We start from the raw sequence: 21,284 nt of genomic DNA on the forward strand, positions 1-21,284 counted from the left end.
ACGCATATCCTTTTGGCCCACATGGATTCCACGGGGGCCAGTGAAAAAAAAAAAAAGCCAAAGAGGAAAAGCGCTGCTAGGCTTTCCATCCAATATTGCCTTATTGTTCCAGCCAGGCAACATGCAACTCGAGGGCTCTGTCCTGGTATCTTTGCCATACAGCCTGCATATTTGTTGAGTGCTCACAGGATACAGCAGGACAGCAGGACAGAAAAAAAGGGAGCGAAAAATCGACCAACAATAACAAATAGGCTGATGACTAGGGACAGGACACCCAAGGCACTGCAAGAAAGAAGTTAAAAGTAAACTGAAAAAATTATAAATAAACCCAAGACTCTTCTAAAAAAACAAAATTTTCCATTAGAAATATACATAATATTTACTTATACCCCAAAAGTACCCCTAAAATTTCCTCTCAGTGCCCAAATATTTTGTGCATTTTTTGCTCGTACAAACGAAAAGCCACTACCAACAATGGCCCTCAAAGAGTTTTCCAGTTAAAACATCTCGAATCCCGACAACAAGTAGGACTCAATGGAGATATCCATCCTGTGCCCCATCATCGTCAATAAATTGCTTGAAACTGAGTGCTGCTTTACTGCACACACTGCGTATGCGTGATATTTACAGTTTGGGTCTCGCCTTGAGGCTCCTTCGTCAAGGTGTAAATCAAATTGCTGAAAATTCATATCAAACTCACACACTTCCGCCATGAAATGCCAGGATGTGTCGTTGTCGTTGTCGTCGTCAGAGACTTGGTATATTTTTAGCACCGTCAGCTAACTAGTTTTGATGTGTTTTTGTGACAGGAAATTTACGTGGGCGGATTGCATGACATTTACACTAACACACACACATATCCCCAGATTGGTTAGGCTATTGTCCAGATTCTGGTTTATGTTTTCGAGATGAACTGCAGTTGAGTTTGAGCTTTCAAGGGAATCAGAAGTGCAATCTAAGAGCTGCCTTGGGAATTGTGTGAAAATTATACATAAATTACACCTGAAAAAGAGGAGAAAGAAAGGGAAAACAAATATTTAAAAGTGAAATGTAAGCATAATATAAATTATTTCGACTGTAAATAATATATATTTTTTATATAGAATTTATTTAATAATAATTAAACTTGAGGAAAAAAGAAAACAAGAAAATAAAATAGTTACTGGTGAAAAGAAATTATTTCAAAATAATATACTTGACTTGAAGAAGCTTTAAAATATTTAATTAAATTTATTTTGGGTATAATTTATATATATTTAAATTAATAAAAATATATTTAATATATAAAATTCAAATATTCGGTGTAAAAAATATAAATTAATTAGTTTCGATGGTTAAGAAATAAAATAATATTAATAAAATATATAAAGGTAAGATATGGTAAGAAGAAATTAATATTTGAGCTTAAAAATTGTTATTAAAATTTATTTGAACCATATTTAATATATTTAAATTAACAAACGCAAATCATAAGCTAACTAGAAACGCGCAAAAAATATACATATATATTATTTACACTTGAAGGATGAAGAAGGAAAGATAAATAAAATTAGTTAAAAATATTATGCTCAACTTAAAGAAGCTTTGAAATATTTTTTAAAATTTAGATTTGCTCGTAAGAAATTAAAACTTTAGCTTAAAAATATTTATTATAATTTATTTAGACTTTATTTAATATCTATAATTTATATAAGCAAAATATATACTTGAAAGGTGAGGAAAAAAAGGAAAATAAAATAGTTATAGGTGAGGAAATATTTCTAAAATATAAAACTCAGCTTAAAGAAGCTTTAAAGTATTTTTTAAAATTTATTTCAACTTTATTTAACTTTAGTTTATATAAATTATCACTTGTCTCATGGCCCGAGCGTGTTTACTAACTTATTTCCACATAAATATGTCCAGAAATAGTGTGTTTATATTTAGCTAGCAGAGATTTATGTCTGCCTGTTGATGTAAATAACCAGCAGCAGTTTCAGATTAATTATGGCCTTAAATTGCCTCAATTGGTCAGAGACTTTCAGCGGAACTTGGCATTTAAGTTCCATTTACTTGGACTTGGTTATTAATAAATTGCATTTAATTGCTGGCAAAGCCAACTAAAAAATAACCAAAGTTAGGGGGCTGACTAACAGGAGGGTTGAAAGAAGGACGAAGGTATCCAGGGGGCACATCTAATTCAATTACCGTTGGCTCGTTCGTCTGCCAAGCGTCTCAATATAAAAACTCAATTTAATGGGTGCCAAGTTTGTTGTGCGTGTGTATAGAGGTGTATATATATATAGCTATACCCTAGAAGGTCAAGGTATATTAGGTTTAGAGAGGCAAGGATTTAATTATCTCAGAATTATTAAAGCTGAAACTTATTTAAAATAAAAATAAAAATGTTTTAAAATTCAGAAAAATCCTAAACCCTCTTGAAATAAGCTTTAATTTACCAGGTATTTCTAGGTCTTAACCTTTATATATATTGTGTCCTTGTGTGTATGTTTCTGTGTGAGAGAGTGTTGGGGTCTTGAGGTCTCTGGGTCTCTTGAAAGCCTGTCAACAACAGCCAACGATGCGAGGCGAACACCACCAACAGCAGCAGCAGCAACAACAATATTTTCTTCTCCTGGAAAAACTCGGAGAATATTGGCTGTGGGAAAAAAAAGAAAGAAAAGTAAGAGGAAAAGCAAGGAAAACCACGAGAGCAGAATCAGCTTAGCCTAAGAGCAGCAGCTGCAACAACATTAGATGCAAGTCACACAGAGAGAAATATACATTAAATTTCTAGCTAACAAATAAGGCAAATTAAGTTGAGAGACAAACAAAGTATTTTATTTTCTTTGAAAATTATATGTATATTTTCCTCAAAAGAGTATATATATATTTATAACAGTGCACAAGGTGCAAGGCAGCAAAAAAATAAAACCACAAAAGGCCAAGAAAGCCTGCAACCGCAGCACAAAAATAGAAGCACTGCAACATCAGGCGCAAAAGGAAAAACAGTCACAATAACAAGGACCAAAACTAGAGAGAGAGAGAGAGAGTGAAAGAGTCCTGCAAAGGAATCACAACCCAAAATAAAATTAAAAATAAAGAAATATTTAAACCAAAGATGTAAAGTAAAATTCTCCACAAAAACTAAATCTAATCTCAAGCTTCTGTGTTGGTTACACCCGGGAAATGTCCAAGGATCTCTAGATTTTTTGGCCTAAACTCACTCTAAATTGGTTAAGTGAACCCGCGGCCAAAAGTCAAATGAGCAAAAGTCCCGAGACGAAGACGAGACTGTGACTTTCAGCTGAGACAAAGACAAAGGCAGCTGGACCAAACGACATTTCCATAGAAATTAACAGTTCATGGACCCACCAGGCTCTTGTATATACACACATACCATATATATACTATATATATTTCTATATATATACTATATATATCTGTATTTGTATAATTATGCCCACTTGGCATCGATGACTGCGATGGCTTCGAGTTGCTTTTGATGGCCTCGATGCCGGCGCTTCAATGAAGTGGAAGTGGCAGTGGCATCATTCGGCGGAATTTGTCACGATTACCAAACTCGATATATGTACTTGACTTCGGGCAGGATTCGGATCAGGACAGTAGCAGGACGAAGGACAAAGGACGAGGGACGAGGAACGAGGGACGAGACTGAGTGAGATTCAGGCGGCGTAATTGATTCACTTGGATTGATTTTGGTCAGCAGCTGGACTGCCGGCTGGTTACTGACTTTTCTCGCTTTTTCTCCACACACACAGACAGCATGTTCGCCCCCCGCTTTTTCCTCGTTTTTCCCCCATTTTTCCCCTGCTTTTCATCGCCTCAGCAACTCATTTCAAATGTCGCCACGTACTTATGCGGCCTGCAACAAATGCTCATTACGGGGCATCAATCGGGTTATATAGATGTGGAAAAATATTCTATATTTTAATTTCTTTTATTAAATATTTAAACAAGAAATTTATTTCCATTTTTAAAGCTTGAAATTTTTAAAATTCCCCTCGAGAAACACTAATTACTTCTAATTACATATTTAAAATTCAGAATATTACCTCGATTCAAATTGTTTAATGCCTTGGATATTAATTATTTTGATGTAATGGCTACTTAGTTTGGCGCCAGGCTCTGTGCCTGTGCATATTATTTTTATTATCTGGCCGTAAACACTCCCCGAGGAGAACTAACTTAAGATTGTGAACCAAATAATTGTCCTCCGGGCTGTGTGTCCTTTTCGCAGGAGGAAAAGTTTCTTAAATTTGGGAAATATTCAAGAATTTGGAAAATATTAAAGGAAAATATTTTTGTGGAAAATAATAAGAAAAATGTAATAATGTAAATATTTAAAAAATTTATACTTTATATTTTAAATATTTGTATTTAATTTTTTTTCGCTATATTTTAACTTTTTTGTATTTTTCTATTATTATTTAAGATAAATTCACTCATTATATCACACAAAGTTATTTTTCTTTAATGTATAAATATTTTTTAATATTTAAAAATATTAATATAATATTATTACAATATATAATATATAATATATATTTTTATTATATATGTTTTACATTTTTTTATATTTAAAAATATTATTATATATTATTATTTAGAACTTATTTAGTTAGTGACCTCTTTTTTAATTTTTGTTTATTTCTAAATATTTTAATAATTGATTTATAATTTTTTTTCAATTTAAATTTGATCAACTTATTATTCCCGAAAGTGTGTTCACAATTCGTCTGCCTTTTGGCCTCCTCCTTCAATTATTATTTCAGGCCTATTCCCGGCCTGTCTTTGGTTTTCGGCTCATATTTATGTGGCCACTGGGAGCTGTTCGGCCGGGTCTTAAGTGATTTTGCTTTCCCGTTACGAGAAGCAGAGGAAACTGTTGCCTTGGTCAGACTTTTGGCCAGCCTTTTCCTTTTTTTTTTGCTGCTCTTTTCGATTATTGTTATTATTATTCTCGTCAGTCTCAGTTGATACTCCCTGCCAGGTACTGTATTTATTATATTTGTGAACGAATACAGTTGAAAACGATGACCAGGACGGGGCTACACGGTGAAAAGGGGAAAAATATATTTACAGAATTTGTATAAATATAATCAATCCCTTAATATGCCTTACAAATGAGTTGGAAAAGGCCTTAAAAATTGAGATTTATTTATATTTTTCACTGAATATTGAAAGCTTTAATATGTAAAGATATTCTAAACAAAATATTAGGTAAAAAATAATTTTTCTAAATTTATTTAATTTTTTTTTATTTTTAAAATTGTTTAAAATATATTTTAATTTTTTTTTTAACTTTTAAATTTTTTTTAAAATTTTTGTTAATATTTTTACATTTTTAAAATATTTTTTTAATTTTTAAAACAATTTTTTTAATATTTTTAATTTTTTTTTTAATTTTATACATTTTTTTTATCAAAAAAAAAAAATTATTTTATTGTTTTTATTTCTTTTTATATATTTTTTAATTTTTCTACTTTTTTTTAAAGTTTTTTGTTTTTAATTTGTTTTTAGCTTTTAAAAGTTGTTATATGAAAATTGTCCTAATAAGGTGCCTGTTTTGAACAGCTGACAATCACAATGACTTTTAAATGGTTCTTCAAGAAATTCATAATATTTTCCCAATGAACATAGAGTCTTGGAAAAATCCTGTATGCCCCAAAGATATAACTTCTCCTGATCCCTGATCCCCTGTGCAGAGCAACATTTAGTTCATTGGACACTCCCCCGACTATCGGCCTGCCATTTTGATTCGTTTCTACTTGGCTGACATCTTTTTCATGTTTACTTTTGACTTAATTAGGGAACCCCCCTGCCTTTCGGTCTGACTCGACACGTGCCCCGGGACTGTGTAGTTCATTTCTCGCCCACAATATTCGTGACAATATTCGAAGGTCTTCCATCGTGCTCTTTGTTCCGCCAAGGATTCTGGGCTCTGGTTTTTCTGCGACTTATGAACTGAACAAGAATAATAAATGAAGCGGGCGACGCGAGTGTTCGACTGTGAAATACGCTTTGGAAAATCCACGCGAACCGGCGGATGTCTGCACTTTTTCGGAAATGGAATTGGAAATGGAAATGGGTGTGTAGATGGAAGTGGAAATGGTGTTCGCCCTTGAACAAAAGCATGTCCATTGAATGGGAGCCCTTGGTATCTGTATCTGCACTGTAATTATGAGGCTCTCGGCTGTGTTTCGGTTTTAATTAAGGATACAGTTTTGGGGAAAATAAGTTCCGGAGGCATGGGTAGTTTTCTTAAGACATATGGACGGAGATCTTAAGGTTGAGCGATTCATTTGTACAAATATAGGCTTGGTTTTAGGTTCAAGTGTATTTTTAGAGGTTGAGTGGTTTTTTTAATATTTCTTTAAATATATTTTCTGAATTGTATAGAGAATATTTTGCGATATTTCATATATTGAAATTTTAGAATTGATCTTATTACCTAAAAAGATTCGATACACCTTTAAAAATATCGATATTATTGAAACAAGCATTCCTTAAATATTATTTCATTTTATTAAATATAAATAAATTATTATAATACTCCATAAATCCAATATAATTCCCTTAAAACTATATAAAACACCGCTTCCCTATTTTTAAAAATTTTAAATGCCAAATTCCCCCCAACAAAAGAGACTCCATCTAACATTTAGTTTGCTCACATAAATCCACAATTTATTTGAATAATATTCAGAGTTAGAATCTGGCATTTTGCATTGACGGAGGGCCACCATATTTAGTCCGTTTATCTCCCCAATGGAATCTTTTTGTTTTGTAAACTTTCTTTCCTTTCGGGGCGACTGCTGTACTCCAATTTGTAAGGGCAATTTATAGTAAAAGTTTCTCCTGCATATCCAACAGCTTGCACTGGATTTAGATGTTTTGTGTCTTTAAGTTGGGCTCTGCCTCTGCCTCTGCCTTCGGGGGGTTTTTCCAGCCCCCACCTCAAACATTTGCCTCCCATAACAATAACAAGGAGACACAGCCTGGAGGAGAGAGCGGGCTAGATAAATATCTTTGCATAATTAAATCCAATTGGGCGCACAACTCGCAGCTTTTGTTTGGGCCAAGTCAATCAAAAGTTGGCCCACAGCTCAGCTGGCCAAGGGGCATCTACACCGAAATAGAGAGAAACAAAAAAAAGCAGCAAAAAAGCATAACAAAAATGGAGTAGATATAGAATAGGAATAGGGAGCTGAGGAGCTGAGGAGGCGCCAACGAAGCAAGACTAATTGGCAGCCTGCTAGAGCGGTTCCTGAGCTAATTAAATCAAATTATATAGATATAGATATATATAGATATAGACTTGCTAGGGACCATATATCTCCACCGAGATCGTAAATCGCTTGGCACTTTGACCGCCCGCAAGGCCCTCAGATATAGTATACACTCACCTCTTTTGAGATACAGATACATATGTATCTTTTGTATCTTTTGTTTATCCCAACTGCGCGTCTCCCAAAATTGATTTACCAATTGGCCATTGACGCAATTCAATTGGTTTAAAATATTTAGGGAAAAGGTAAGACAAGAAAGAGCTAAGTTTAGGGACATTTCTTTATTTTAAAACCAAGAAATAATATTAGAATATTATTTAAATATTATTAAAATATTTTTAAAATATTATGAAAATATTATAAAAATATTCTTAAAATATTATTACAATATTATTACAATATAATTAAAATATTAATAAAATATTAATAAAATATTACTAAAATATTATTAAAATATTATGAAAATATTATGAAAATATTATGAAAATATTATGAAAATATTATGAAAATATTATGAAAATATTATGAAAGTATTATGAAAATATTATGAAAATATTATGAAAATATTATGAAAATATTATGAAAATATTATGAAAATATTATGAAAATATAATGAAAATATTATGAAAATATAATGAAAATATTATGAAAATATTATGAAAATATTATGAAAATATTATGAAAATATTATGAAAATATTATTAACACATTATGAAAATATTATGAAAATATCATTAAAATATTATGAAAATATTATTACAATATTATTACAATATAATTAAAATATTAATAAAATATTACTAAAATATTATTAAAATATTATGAAAATATTATGAAAATATTATGAAAATATTATGAAAATATTATGAAAATATTATGAAAATATTATGAAAATATAATGAAAATATTATGAAAATATTATGAAAATATTATGAAAATATTATGAAAGTATTATGAAAATATTATGAAAATATTATGAAAATATTATGAAAATATTATTAAAATATTATGAAAATATTATGAAAATATTATGAAAATATTATGAAAATATTATGAAAATATAATGAAAATATTATGAAAATATAATGAAAATATAATGAAAATATTATGAAAATATTATGAAAATATTATGCATATTTTTTGAAAATATTATTATAATTGTTCTTAAAATTATTATTAAAATATTATAAAATAGAATCTAAATAGCTGAGAAAATCCAAATGAATTTAATTTAATTTATTTTTTAATGCCATGCAATTGTTTTCGGTGTACTGAACTGAAATTTGCCTTAAAGCGAGCTCAGGGATTTGCTTGTTAAAGAAAATTCTTCACAAAAATGTATGAAAAAATTCCAAAAAATATAAAAAAGAGGTTAAGCCATGCCAGAGGTAAAGCAACTTAAATAATTTCAATTTTAATATATTTCTCATATTTTTCACACACTTTATAAATCATACAAAACACATATATAAATCACTTTGTCATGCATTTCCACATATTTACATTTCATGAAATTTTTTGTTTGCCCCCCCCAACAAATGTCACAATTTTAAACTTTTGTTTCAGTTTAGTTTCTCTATTATTTAACCTAAAAAAATAAAAACTATTTCCATCCAGGGTTTTCAATTACACTTTATGGTAAATATTTGTGGCCTCACAACCAAATTTCACATATTTTACCCCATTCGGTTTTTAGTTATTTATTGATTTTTGACTGCGGTTTTGGGTTTCTTGAGGGAATTATAATTGCTAGGGCTAAAATCGGTTTAATTGAGATGGGAATATAATATATATACTTGCACTGGATATATATATAGATGGCAGATAAAAACGAAATGAATGCCAAACATTCTGCTCGTATCATCATCATCATCTGCTATCAAATGCTTGTCAAATGTGACTGACAGACCGAATGAATGCTTTTTGTTTCGTGGGTTTTTTTCTTTTTTTGTTTTGTTGTTTAGCTTTTTTGTTGGCCGATAATCTTGGCTGCTGTCTGTTGGCTTGATGGACACTATTTGTTATTAAATTTTGTGGCCAGACCCAGCAGAGTGATGTCATTGGGTTTAATTAGGCCAAAAAAGAGAAGGTCAAAAAGGCAAAGGAAGGCTTTCTATTTATTTATTATTAATTTCTAAAAATCTCTGCCTTAGTTTGCGGCTGCCTAATTTTGCGTATAATCAGCCAAGTGGCCCTGCAACTATTTCCAGGACATTAAGTCCTTTCCAGAGGCAGCTCACCGCGCTTTCTCCTTTTATTTAAACTCTCACTCTAACCAGTTGCCAGACATTAGCGGGTTTTTCTCTACATTTTTTGCTATTTTTTCCCATTTTTTTTAGGCAACTGAATTGGTTATAGAACTGGCAAAGTTGTCAGCAGGCTTAGCGGCCACGTTTCATAACAAAAAAAAGTATAGGAAAGCCAGAAAGTTACTGAAACAAGTTTGATGGGGATTATTTCGAGTTTCGGGGTTTTTCCAAAGGCTTTGCCAACTTTCCACTTGTTAGGTATAGATTATGTTAGATTAATTGCTATATTCCAGTCTTATTCTAAAGGATTTCCTCATCATAATATAATTTAAGGGACTTTAACTTTAATTTTTAAAAACATTTTTTTCGGTGAGGCTTTAAATTTTGATGCTTAAACTTGGTGGCACACATGTTTTGTGGCTTGTGCCAGCACAGCACAGCTTGTCTATGCTATTTTCCTAGCCTGTTTTTTCACTGTCTCTCTCTCTGGGTGTGTGTGTGTGTGTGTTTTTCCTGCAACACTTTAGCCACTTTTCAATGGAGGCGGCCCAAAAGATTTAGCCCCGCCTTCGCTCCCTCCCTCTCTCTGTGTCTCTCCAGAGGAAAACTCGTACATTTTCCACAAACATTTGGCAAATTGTTATAGAAAAAGCACCACACACACACTGGGGAATACACACACACTGCCATGTGTGTGTGTGTGAGGATAAATTTGGTTGCGAAACTCGACTACAACATATGTTAACGACGCATTTGCCTGTGGATGTCTAGAGGATGTGCTATACTCCTAGGTCCTACAGCTGGTTTTAGAAAAAAGCAGGGTATAGAAAAGGGGCATTTCAACTACCTAATAAAATATAATATTTAAATATAATTTATATAAATTTGTACATAATTTTTGTAAGACAATCTAATGTTTTTTTCAAGTTCCAAGGCAATGTTTCCCCCTTTTAAAGGGTATTTCTTATTCGATCTTTATTGTTGTTTTACTTATGCATAGCCAGCACGTGCCAGTTGACACACACACACTCTCTCACTACTTAGACTCACTGTAAACTCTTATTACATAAAGAGGAAGCCATGCGAACTTGGCCAAAATTGAAAGGATCTCGAAGGGCTAAACGACTTGATTTTGTGTGAAGTTTCTCGCTCTCGTCTCTCGTTCTCCCTTTCTCTTTCTCTGACCAGCCAATGACAATGGCAATTACTTGCTAAATTACTTTGGGCCTGGCTTAATAAATTTCCAGAGAGATTCTTCGCTGAGTGCATTCCAAGCACAGCTTGAAGGGAGGCTCTTGGGAGGGAGGGCTCATTATGTATTTGCCAGGAATAAACCGCGAAATCTTGGCCAGCACCCGCTGCGATTTTTTCACATTTATATTCTTACACTTTTAGAAAAGTAGAGTAAGAAAAAGAGAAAAAATAACTGGAAGAAGTGGTATTAATGGTGGGTTTAATTCCTGAAAACAATTTTTTTAATTGTAGAAAAATGTATTTTAGGTTTTTTTAAGGAAAATTTTCTTGAATTATAGAAAATTATTTTTAAGTTTATTAGTTGGTTGTATTTATGGTGGCTTAAATTCCTTAAAACAATTTTTTTAATTGTAGAAAAATGTATTTTGGGTTTTTTTTAAGGAAAAAATTATTTTTAAGAGTGTAGTTGGTTGCTTTAATTTGTAAAAACAATTTCTTAATTTTAGAAAAGGTTATTTTAGGTTATTTTTTTTTAGAAGATTTTTCTAAAATATAGAAAATTATTTTTAACAGTGTACTCTTGGTTATAAAGAAGTATAAATCTAGCCAGGAATAAACCTTATTCCCTAAGGCTTTTTTTTTTAAGCATTAAATATTTAAATTTTAGAGCTGAGCTTGGCCCCAAATAAAGATGATTTAAAGTATATAAAAAAAATATTTTAAAATTATAAACTAAATATTTTTTGATATAAATTATAAATTATAAATCTTTTAAATCTTTCATATATATTTTGTGGGAATTTCTTTAGGAGAAATATTAAATATATAAATATTAATATTAAATATTTAATATTATATAGAACTCCTTCCAGCCTCAAATAATCTCTCCAAAAAAACCTATATTTATTATTTATATCCCAATATCCATATACCAAGTTAATGCTCTCTGAGTGGCTACCGATCGATCGATCGATCTGGCCCTCAGTGCGTATACTTGTTTTCTTCACCATTATTTCACACACACACACTCTCACACACAAACGGTGTCATGGTCGCCAGGCATTTGCATATTTTGCTAAGGTAATGGCGGAGCCGAAGGACAACTTTAACTGTAAGCATAATGCCAGCCAAGAGCTTTGCCATGTAAATGCGTGCCATTTGGAATAACGAACTGCATTCCACACGCAATATATTGTATTTATTTTAAATGTAGGAAAAAAAAAAGGAAAATTCACCTGTCGAGGTCGCTGAACCTGCGCCATGGCGTGGTTTTTATTTGAATCAGCATTTTCCACTTCATTTCCGGCGCCAGGAGAAACGGAAGCGGGATGGCAGCCATTTTATGGCTAAGCTGGTGGACTTCCAAATTGAATTTGCTAATAAAAAAAGTGACAGAAGAGGTGGAAGAGGAGGTGGTAGAAGCTGCAGCAGCTGCTTAAATAATACAATTTTATTTAAATGTTTCAACTGCAATGCAGAAAGTAAGCTTTATTTTTCAAGATATATCTCTATGAGATTTTCCCAGCCAGAACTATCTCACTTAGGCCGCCTTTTCTGGCCATATATTACCCATTTCCCTCTCCCGAAATGGCAGTATCTAGTTTCCAAAACATGTAGACACTCTCCGAAATTAATCAGTTAATGCCATATAATCTGCTACATGGCCACTGAAGAATATTTTACACACACACACAGCCAGAGAAAACGTGTCCTTAGGCAGCGAAACCCCGAGGAGGTGGAAATTCCTAGAGAATTTCTGCTGTGAAGTGTGGCGGCGGATGTCATCGTCCCTATAGAGCTGCCACCTCGGAATCGCATGAATTCTCGATTCAGATTGAGATTCCGGCTGTGGCTTTGCTTTCGCCTGTCATGTCGAGGCAGACATCTAATCCTTTTTATGTGCCCCAGACACGCAAGGTACCTCCTTCCCTTTTTCTAGGCCCGAAGTGCTGCTGCTGCCAATTTGTGTGTGGCGGCTTATCACTTATCTAGGCGGCTTTTCCGCGAGAGCACACAGTTTTCCGGGGGGCAGAAAAGGAAAGCGGCGATGCGTGCAGAGTGGCCAGGCTAAAAGTTAGCTTTTTTTTTGGTGGAAAATCCTCCTTAGCCAGAGGCCATTGTTAAGGATGAGATGCCTTTTTATTTTAATTCCCAAATCGAAAAAGTTTTCGCTTTGGGAAAACTCTAAACGCTTTAAGCGACGACGACGACTGGGCACAGGGAAAAGCGTATGTGAACTACTAATTCAACATGTCTGGGAAGTTTCCTATCTCGGAAAAGCCAAGTCTTATCCCCTAAACGATGGCAAATGATTAAGTCTACAAGTTTGGCGTGAAAGGAACTCTCGGGCGAAAGTGACATTATGTGTTTTTTTTTGGTACATTCCTCTACATTTTCATTTATTATTATTTCGGTGAATTAATTATGTGACTTTTTCTTCTCTAGCTTCGGGCTCTGAAATTTATTCATTGCAATGAAAAGCAAAAAAAGAAAAAGAAGAAAAGTTAAAGAGCAGCCGAAGCCAAGGAAAACAAACATTAAAAAAAAAGAAAAGAAAATGAAAGCCAAAAGACAAAAATTCCAGCAGAGGGGAAGAGGGGGAAGCGTAGCCTAAATGGAAAATGGAAAATTACTTAAGCCATTCGAAGGCACACACACACACACACACACACGCACCCTGAGGCCCAGTCCCGCCCCCATTTTCCCACGCTCAAGGGGCATTTCCCATTTCCCATTTCAGTTTTTTTTTTGCTCTTGGTAAAAAGTACAATTAAGTTCATCTACAAAAGCCACCATTGGTGCCCCCTGCTCTTGGCTAGCTTTTCCGCCGACATCGTTCTATTTGATCGACTTTTCTTCTTGTTTTTTTCTAGTTTTTCTGGCTGATGTTTTCCTTTTTTTTTCTGTGTCATTGCTGTGGGCCTTGGGAAAACACTGTAAGTTCTGTAAAACGGCCAAGTGGGCGTGGCCAGAGGGGGGCCATGTGGAAAATGGTGCGAAAATGGCATCCACAAAATGCCTGGCCTGGTGCAGCTCCTCAATGGTGACCTTGCAGCAACCGATTTTTGGAAAAACAAAAGGAAAATCGTAGAAGAAAATGTTTGAAGGGAAAATGGGTTCATTAATTACTTGAAAGCCTCAACACTTTGGGTGTTTTTTGGGAGGAGAACCACTTGAAATGATAGTTTAAGGGGGTTTTCCTACAAAAAAATCTAAGAACTATGAATTTGTAAGGATTTATTGTGGAATTTCCCAGGATTCCCCTCTCTAAAAACCATAGACTCTTCCATCAATTACTCTGTCTTTCGGTGGGAACTCAGGTTTACCCACACTTTATTATTGGAAATTCATTTAGGTTGCCCGCCCGGGGATGTCCTTGGAGCCTGGCCAAAGAAAAAGCAAGACAGGGTGTGGGGTGTGTGTGGGGGTGAGGCGGAAGCCGAGGCATTTTAATGGCAGTTTTAGTTCCACTAATCGCTTTATGATGATGACTTGACTATGCATAAGTGTGGGCGCGTGCAAGAGAGTGTACGTGTGTGCACAGAGAGAAAAGTGGGTGAGCTTAGGAATTTTTAAAGGAATTTCAAGTTAAAAGCCTAACTTGAAATCAATAATTTAGAATATATTTCGACTGCAATATTTTTAAATATTTTTAGAAATATATTTTATGTATTTAAGCAGTTTCTCTCAGTGCTGTGCAGGCCTCTGTTACGTGTGGGTGTTGTGTTCTGCAAAGTGAGATTCGCATCTGCCTTGTCCTAGTTAAAGTTTTCCATCATCGTGGCGAAGGAGAAGCTCACGTAGTAATGGATCAAAGATGGCGGCTAATGTCTCTGCGGGAAAAGTGAGGCAGAAATGGAAAACAGATCAGAAACAGAGACAGAGACAGAAACAGAGAGAGAATCAGAATCAAAGCAAGAGCCTGTGTCAAAAGAAAAGCCTCTTTAATTAGAGTAAGTGAGAGACGAAACACCTAACTTAATTAAAAGGAAAGCCATGGCCAGCTGCCTTCTGTGGAAAGTGGAAAGCCTAATCGCTGTTGGAAATTGAGTTTTTCCCAAACGAGTAGCTACTACTCACCCTAAGACAGAGTCCTGGCAGAGTTTTGGGTTCATTTCAAGGGGATTACACAGACTAGAAAGAGGCAAGGATTGCACCACATTAGCTTGATGAGTGCCTAAAACTAAATTATTATTAAGAGCAGAACATTCTAAAATATGAAGTAGAAATTGCGGTTACCTTGCTCTCGAAATTCAATTGCGGAAATTGCTTTTCCTCTGCGCTTTTCCCCCTCTTTCCCTCTCCCCTCAAAAAAAAAGGTTTATGGTAATTCGCATATATGGATTGCCCTCAAAAATGCAAAACTTGTGAATGCAATTGGCATTTTCCACAAAACAAGCAAGCAAATAAAGTTGGAAATGTACACGGAGAGAAAATTATGACTAGAAAGTGTTCGTTTTTCGATTTAGAATAAAGAAAAAGCTTAGTCTTTAAGGTTTTTTGAGCACTTTAAATTAATGTAGAGTTGGAAAATAATTTTAACAAATAGAAACCTCTAAGGAGTAGTAATTTTTCTCTCTGGAAAAGCTTGGAAAATTATGGCTTGACTCTTATTGATAATTTAAGGCTAATATATATAACGAGAAAATGTTATTTTTCAATTTAGAAAGAAGAAATGGGAAGGAAAATTATGGTTAAAAAATATTTACTATTATTTCAATTTAGAAAAAAGAAAGAGATTAATTTTTTAAGCCCTTAAAATTAATGTAGATTTTTAAAAGAATAGAAAAAAGCCCTTAAAATTAATGTAGATTTTTAAAAGAATAAAAAAAAAGTAAAAAACTCCTAGGAGTACTAATTTTTCTCTCTGGAAAAGCGTGGAAAACGATGGCTTGGCTCTCACTGACAGACAACGTGCGCGGCATGGAGTCGAGTCAAGTGAAATTTCCCAACGGATTTCCCATCGACGAGCGGTAAGAGCTTCAACGAAGGCTAATTAAAAAGAGAGAAGGAGCCAAAGGAGCGCAAGGAGCAGAGCTAACGAGTTATTTCCGCTTTGCTTTCAGCCATTGCAGCTGATGCGCGTTTCCTCTTCCGTTTCATTCCATTTCGCCTGGTTCCATTTCGTTCCGTTCTGTTCCGCTACTGCACTTTGCATGTTTTTCAAAAAAGAAAAACCCCCCGCGACATTCGATTTCGCGTTGATTGACAGCCAACAATCAATGGCAACTTGATTATTCCGTTTGGTTATTTTCTCACCCTCCCGTCGCTTTTCCTGGTACCATTTTCCCCAAACACTTTTAATCCGCTGCAAAATAGCTGGAACTAATTTAATAATTCATTCAATTGTGTTTGAATTGCATTATTGATGAGGTGGGGGAGGTGCTGGAGGGATTTGTAAACTAAAACAAATAAATTTGCAGCGACAGCAATGAACATAAATTAAGTCATTGGAAAACTGCAAATATATATTAAAACTTTACACATTTAAATGATATTTAATTCAAATTCACCTGTAAATACCAGGTGAGAGATAAAAAATAGCAGCTTAATGGGATTTATGTTGGTTTCAAATGCATTTTAATTGCTTTGCCGCCGCCTCAATTGAGCACATTTTGGCACATATTTTGTGATTATTGGTTTACATTTGAGCTGCTAATCCGATTTAGTAACTCTCCCCCCCTCCTCCTGGTTTTACCCGCATTTTCCAGTCACATTTTCTAACTTGGATAACCCACTTAGGGGGCATTAGGCATGTAGAACATGCTGCCAGCGGCGAGAAATATGCCAATGAATGGGTTTTCTTTGCCTTTCAGAGACACACATCCCCTGACCCCTGACCCCTGGACCCATACTTCTTCTTGGGCTTATGTGGGTCACAATGTGACCATGAGGGAAAAAAGTGGAAAATAGGAAAATGGGGAAAATGGCAAGAAAAAAAATATATATGGCAAAAGTTCGAGCGAGTTTTACGAATTGGAAATATGCGCAAAAATAAAACCATTAAAAAGGGGGGCCAGCATAAACATGGCATAAACAGGCTCCTCTGAGATCATTGATGGCCATGGGAGCTTAGCAGAGATAGGATCTTTGGAGAACTCGTCATGGAAGTGATTATAAAGCGGGCCAGCAGTCGTTACAACTTCCCAAAAATATGAGGGCGTCTCGGGGTTAATTCCAAAAACTATAACAATTTTCATCCCCTATCTGTGAGCCATGAAGATGCTTTTTTTAGCTAAAGGAAAATTATATTAAAGGGTTTGGCTATTAGGGAAATTTATGTTAGATATTTATGAGTGTTTTTATATTTTTAAAATGAAAAGTTTTGCTTTTAAAGTAATTAATTAAATAAAATAAAAAATCTATAAAATCTATAAAATCTAGAAAATCTAGAAAATCTAGAAAATCTAAAAAATCTAGAAAATCTAAAAAAAATCTAAAAAAAACCTGGAAAATCTATAAAATATACAAATTATAAAGTACTTTTAACCCTTTTTTTATATAAAAATCTCCCCTAAAAAATATTCAAAATGCTTTTCTTCTCCCCCGAGATTTCCCCCCCACAAAAAAACCGGACAATTAAATTAGCTGAATCATGTATTTTATCAATAATTCAGGCAATCAAGAGAAATACACACAATCTCTTTTTGGAAATCCCCAGGAAACACAAATCAAACAAGGAACGCTCTCGGAATAACTAAAGGGAATCCATAACCGATTTGAATATTGGGAGGCTGGCTGCTGGCTGACAAATAAACAAAACAGTTGTTTGCCTGGGCAAACCTTTTAGCAAATCGAAAATCGAAATCAGAATGGAAAACCGAATGGAAATCGCTCAGAAGGAATATAAAAGTTTGCCCCCTTTTGTTTGATTCCCAAAGCGGAAGCAAAGTTTGGCCATTAGGCAGAGGGAAACTGTTTCCAAATCCAGACTGGTCTTTTACCAATTTACTTTCTGGAAAAAGAACTCAACAATTGCAGTTTAATTTGTGGGAAAACAGGAAAAGAAAATGGAGAAGAGTTTGTATTTTTTTGTAGATTTCTTTCTAAAGAGATAACAGCTTTCTGGAAGTACTTAAAAGTTTGATTTAAATGATTAAAAATTATAAAGAAAAGGGAAATAATAATATTTTCTTTAATTTTCTACTCTTTCCAGCAACTCAGAACCAGCAATGCCGGACTGGCCAGCCTCTCCTGCTAACTGAGGGGCCAGGCAACTCCTGGGGAAAGCTCGCGGAAAACTTGTGCCCTCGCTCTCAACGATGGACAACCTTTCGGTTTCGAGTGGCTTCGCCTCCGATTCGGGAGATTCCAGCTCCCACTCTGGCTATCCCTCTGACATATCCGCCACGGAGGTGCTGTACCAGTGGAGTGCCAATGCCGTGTCCGCCTCTGCAGCGTCTGCAGCCTCTGCAGCCTCGGCTGCTGCCTCCCGCCTCGCCTCGCCCTCAGCCAGCCTGCCGCCGGATCGCAATCCCCCGGGTATACTCCATCTGCTGCATCCCGCCGCTGAAGTGCTGGCCACCAATGAGTCCAGCCGTTTCAGCCTGCTCGACTATGGCATGGGCATGGGCATGACCCTGAACACCAGCGAGGGCTACGATGACTACAGCAACTACCAGCAGTCATCGTCCCCAGGCGGCGGGGGCTGCCGGCAATTGGAGGGAAATATGAGCTATTGGAATCTCACCTGCGACTCCCCGCTGGATTATGCTTTGCCGCTGTACGGCTATTGCATGCCCTTCCTCATGATCATCACCATTATATCGAACACGCTGATTGTGCTGGTGCTGAGCAAGAAGAGCATGGCCACGCCCACCAACTTTGTGCTGATGGGTGAGTTGTTTTCTACCTGTGATTCCATAAATAGAAGCCTTGCAGGTGGCTTACGTGACACATGCAACTTGTATCATTGCCAAATAATCCAAAATAATTCAAGGACAGCCAAGAATACAGACATTTCCTTGACATTCACTGGTGTGGCGGTACTTTCCCCCTTTAATGTTTATTATTTATTTTTATTTGCCGCCACACAAACAATGTTAAATCAGGCAGAACTTTTGCGAGATTTCAGGAAAAACATGTATATATTTTTGAGTATATAGTATCTCACAATCCGCGTAATGCTGAGATATTCTAATAGCCTGTGGGAGGAAGCGAAATTTCCAGCTGATTTATAAAAAAAAAATCCACTGGACGGCTTGGGGTAAATCCCTGGAAAACATTCAATATAAATCCCTTGCAAGCTTCTACTTTAAAATTATTTCACTGTCAATGGGTTAAGTGTGACACACACACACACACCCCTGAGGACAACCTCAGAAATCCTGCCCAGCAACCGGGTGTCAAGCGCAGGCCAAGGCTAATCGCAAATCGGAACGAATGACACAGGACACGGGGTCCTGCAGCAGGCAAACCGCAACAGGGGCAAAGGCAGTGGCAGAAAATGGCTCCAAACCGCTTGAGAGCAGAGGGAATTAGGCACTGCAAGAAAATGGGGGTTAAAATAAGGAAAACTAGAGGGAAAAGTGGGGAATTAATGAGATAATAAATGTATTTTTTAGGGTTTTTAATAAAGGGAAATCTCTTATTTTCTAAGGTTATAATTCCCTATTTTCCCTTCCAACTTTTATTCTTCACTTGTCCTTATTTTTCCCAGTGTAAGCCCCTAACAAAATGTGCAGACAGCAGGACTGTTGGTCCAATGAGTGCACAAAGGTCAGGCCATTGGGGTGCATAGTCAGTCACTTAAACACATTCGCTTGGTTCAAATGTCACTGGGCCACAGGCAGAAGCTGAGGCAGTAAAGGACACCACAGGAACCCGAAAACAAAAGTCGATTAAGGGATAAAACCAAAGGGAAAGTGAGCGAATTAGAGACTTTTCGAGGCCTTAAAAGACAAATGAAAATATATAGAAATTTTGAAATATTTGAGGTTTAATATTTATTAATAGCTTTCCATCACAAATAGACCCCAACCAAAGGTCACCCCAGTTGACCTTATTTCTCTTTCAACAAAAACCCTGAATAATTGATCAGCGGAATCGATTATAAGACCCCGGGAATTGGATTACAAACAGACAGTGGCATCATCGGTGGCAGTGTCCAATCACACAATCAATTTGCATTGGAAAATCGCTGAAAATACCATCATTTGCATTAAACATTACCATAATTTCCAATTTAAACCATATCTATCTCTCTCTCTCTCTATATATATCTCTCTCTTTCTCTCTCTTTCTGTTTGCAGGCATGGCCATATGCGATATGCTGACGGTTATATTTCCGGCCCCTGGCCTCTGGTATATGTACACATTCGGCAATCACTATAAGCCCCTGCATCCGGTCTCCATGTGTCTGGCCTACAGTATTTTCAATGAGGTAAGTCAGCATTACAAAGGATGTTTATACACTGGACAAAATGAGTAGATGGTTTTTGATAAATCTTAAAAAGTGAGCAAAGGTCATAGAAAGCATAAAAGAAAGGTTAGGAGATTTGTATATTTTTATTAATATTTTTATTGTGAAAAAAACTTAAAGTTACTTGGAAAGTTTAAAATTTTATACAAGATATTTCATATAAAAAATATATATATAATATTTAAACTATTTTTTAGAAAGCTAAATTATTAAAAAATATATTTAAATATTTTAAATATTTCTTGGATAGCTTACTTATTATATAAAATATTTAATAAAAAATATCTAATATAAAATAAAAATATTTTAAATGTTTCTTGGATTTTTTTATAATATATCTAATATAAAAAATATATATAAAATATTTCAACTATTATTTAGAAAGCTAAATTATTATATAAAATATTTAAAATATTTTTTTGGTAGCTAAATAATAATTTAAAATATTTCATATAAAATATCTAATTAAATTAGTATATAAAATATTTAGTATAATAAAATCGATATAAAATATTTAAAATATTTTTAAGGAAGCTAAATTATTATATAAAATATCTATATTAAAATATTTAAAATATTTCTTGGATCTAGCTATCCTATATAAAATATCTAATATAAAAAATATATATATAATATTTGAAATGTTTGCAAGGAAGCTAAATTATATTTAAATTATATTAAATAATTTAAAATATTTTTGGTTATATTAAAATTATTATATAAAATATTTAATATAAAAAATCTTTATAAAATATTTAAGAATATTTTTTATGAAGCTAAATTATTATTTAAAATATTCAAATATTTCAATTAAAGATTTCCTTAAGTTTTAAATTGAAACAAGAAAGGAAGCTAACTTCGGCACGCCGAAGTTTGTATACCCTTGCAGATTGGTTTTTATGTTTATATTATAGATTTAAATGCTGAAAACACTTACATTACATTACATCATTACATTTTACCTATACTTATTATGTTTACAGTTTGACAGTTACAGTTTTACATTCCCAGCTTTACATTTTCTCTACATTTACAGATCGTTTATATGGATTTTTATGAAATTTATACCAAAATTCTAGAATAATAAAAAAAGCTTATATCTCAGAGTAGATAAACATACGATGAAAA

At 34.3% G+C, this 21,284-nt stretch overlaps 1 protein-coding gene across 1 annotated transcript in view; it reads left to right on the forward strand.

Moving 5' to 3' along the window:
* SPR (Sex peptide receptor) overlaps window positions 1-21,284 on the forward strand; it is a 50,819-nt gene that overhangs the window by 21,137 nt on the left and 8,398 nt on the right. The window contains exons 4-5 of the mRNA XM_017168665.3: window positions 17,892-18,571; window positions 19,987-20,117. Of these exons, the coding sequence (XP_017024154.1) occupies window positions 17,998-18,571; window positions 19,987-20,117 (705 nt within the window). The 5' untranslated portion in view covers window positions 17,892-17,997. The remainder of the gene's footprint in view (window positions 1-17,891; window positions 18,572-19,986; window positions 20,118-21,284) is intronic.

This window comes from Drosophila kikkawai, chromosome X, assembly GCF_030179895.1.
Source record: "Drosophila kikkawai strain 14028-0561.14 chromosome X, DkikHiC1v2, whole genome shotgun sequence".
In the NCBI taxonomy this organism is placed as follows: domain Eukaryota; kingdom Metazoa; phylum Arthropoda; class Insecta; order Diptera; family Drosophilidae; genus Drosophila; species Drosophila kikkawai.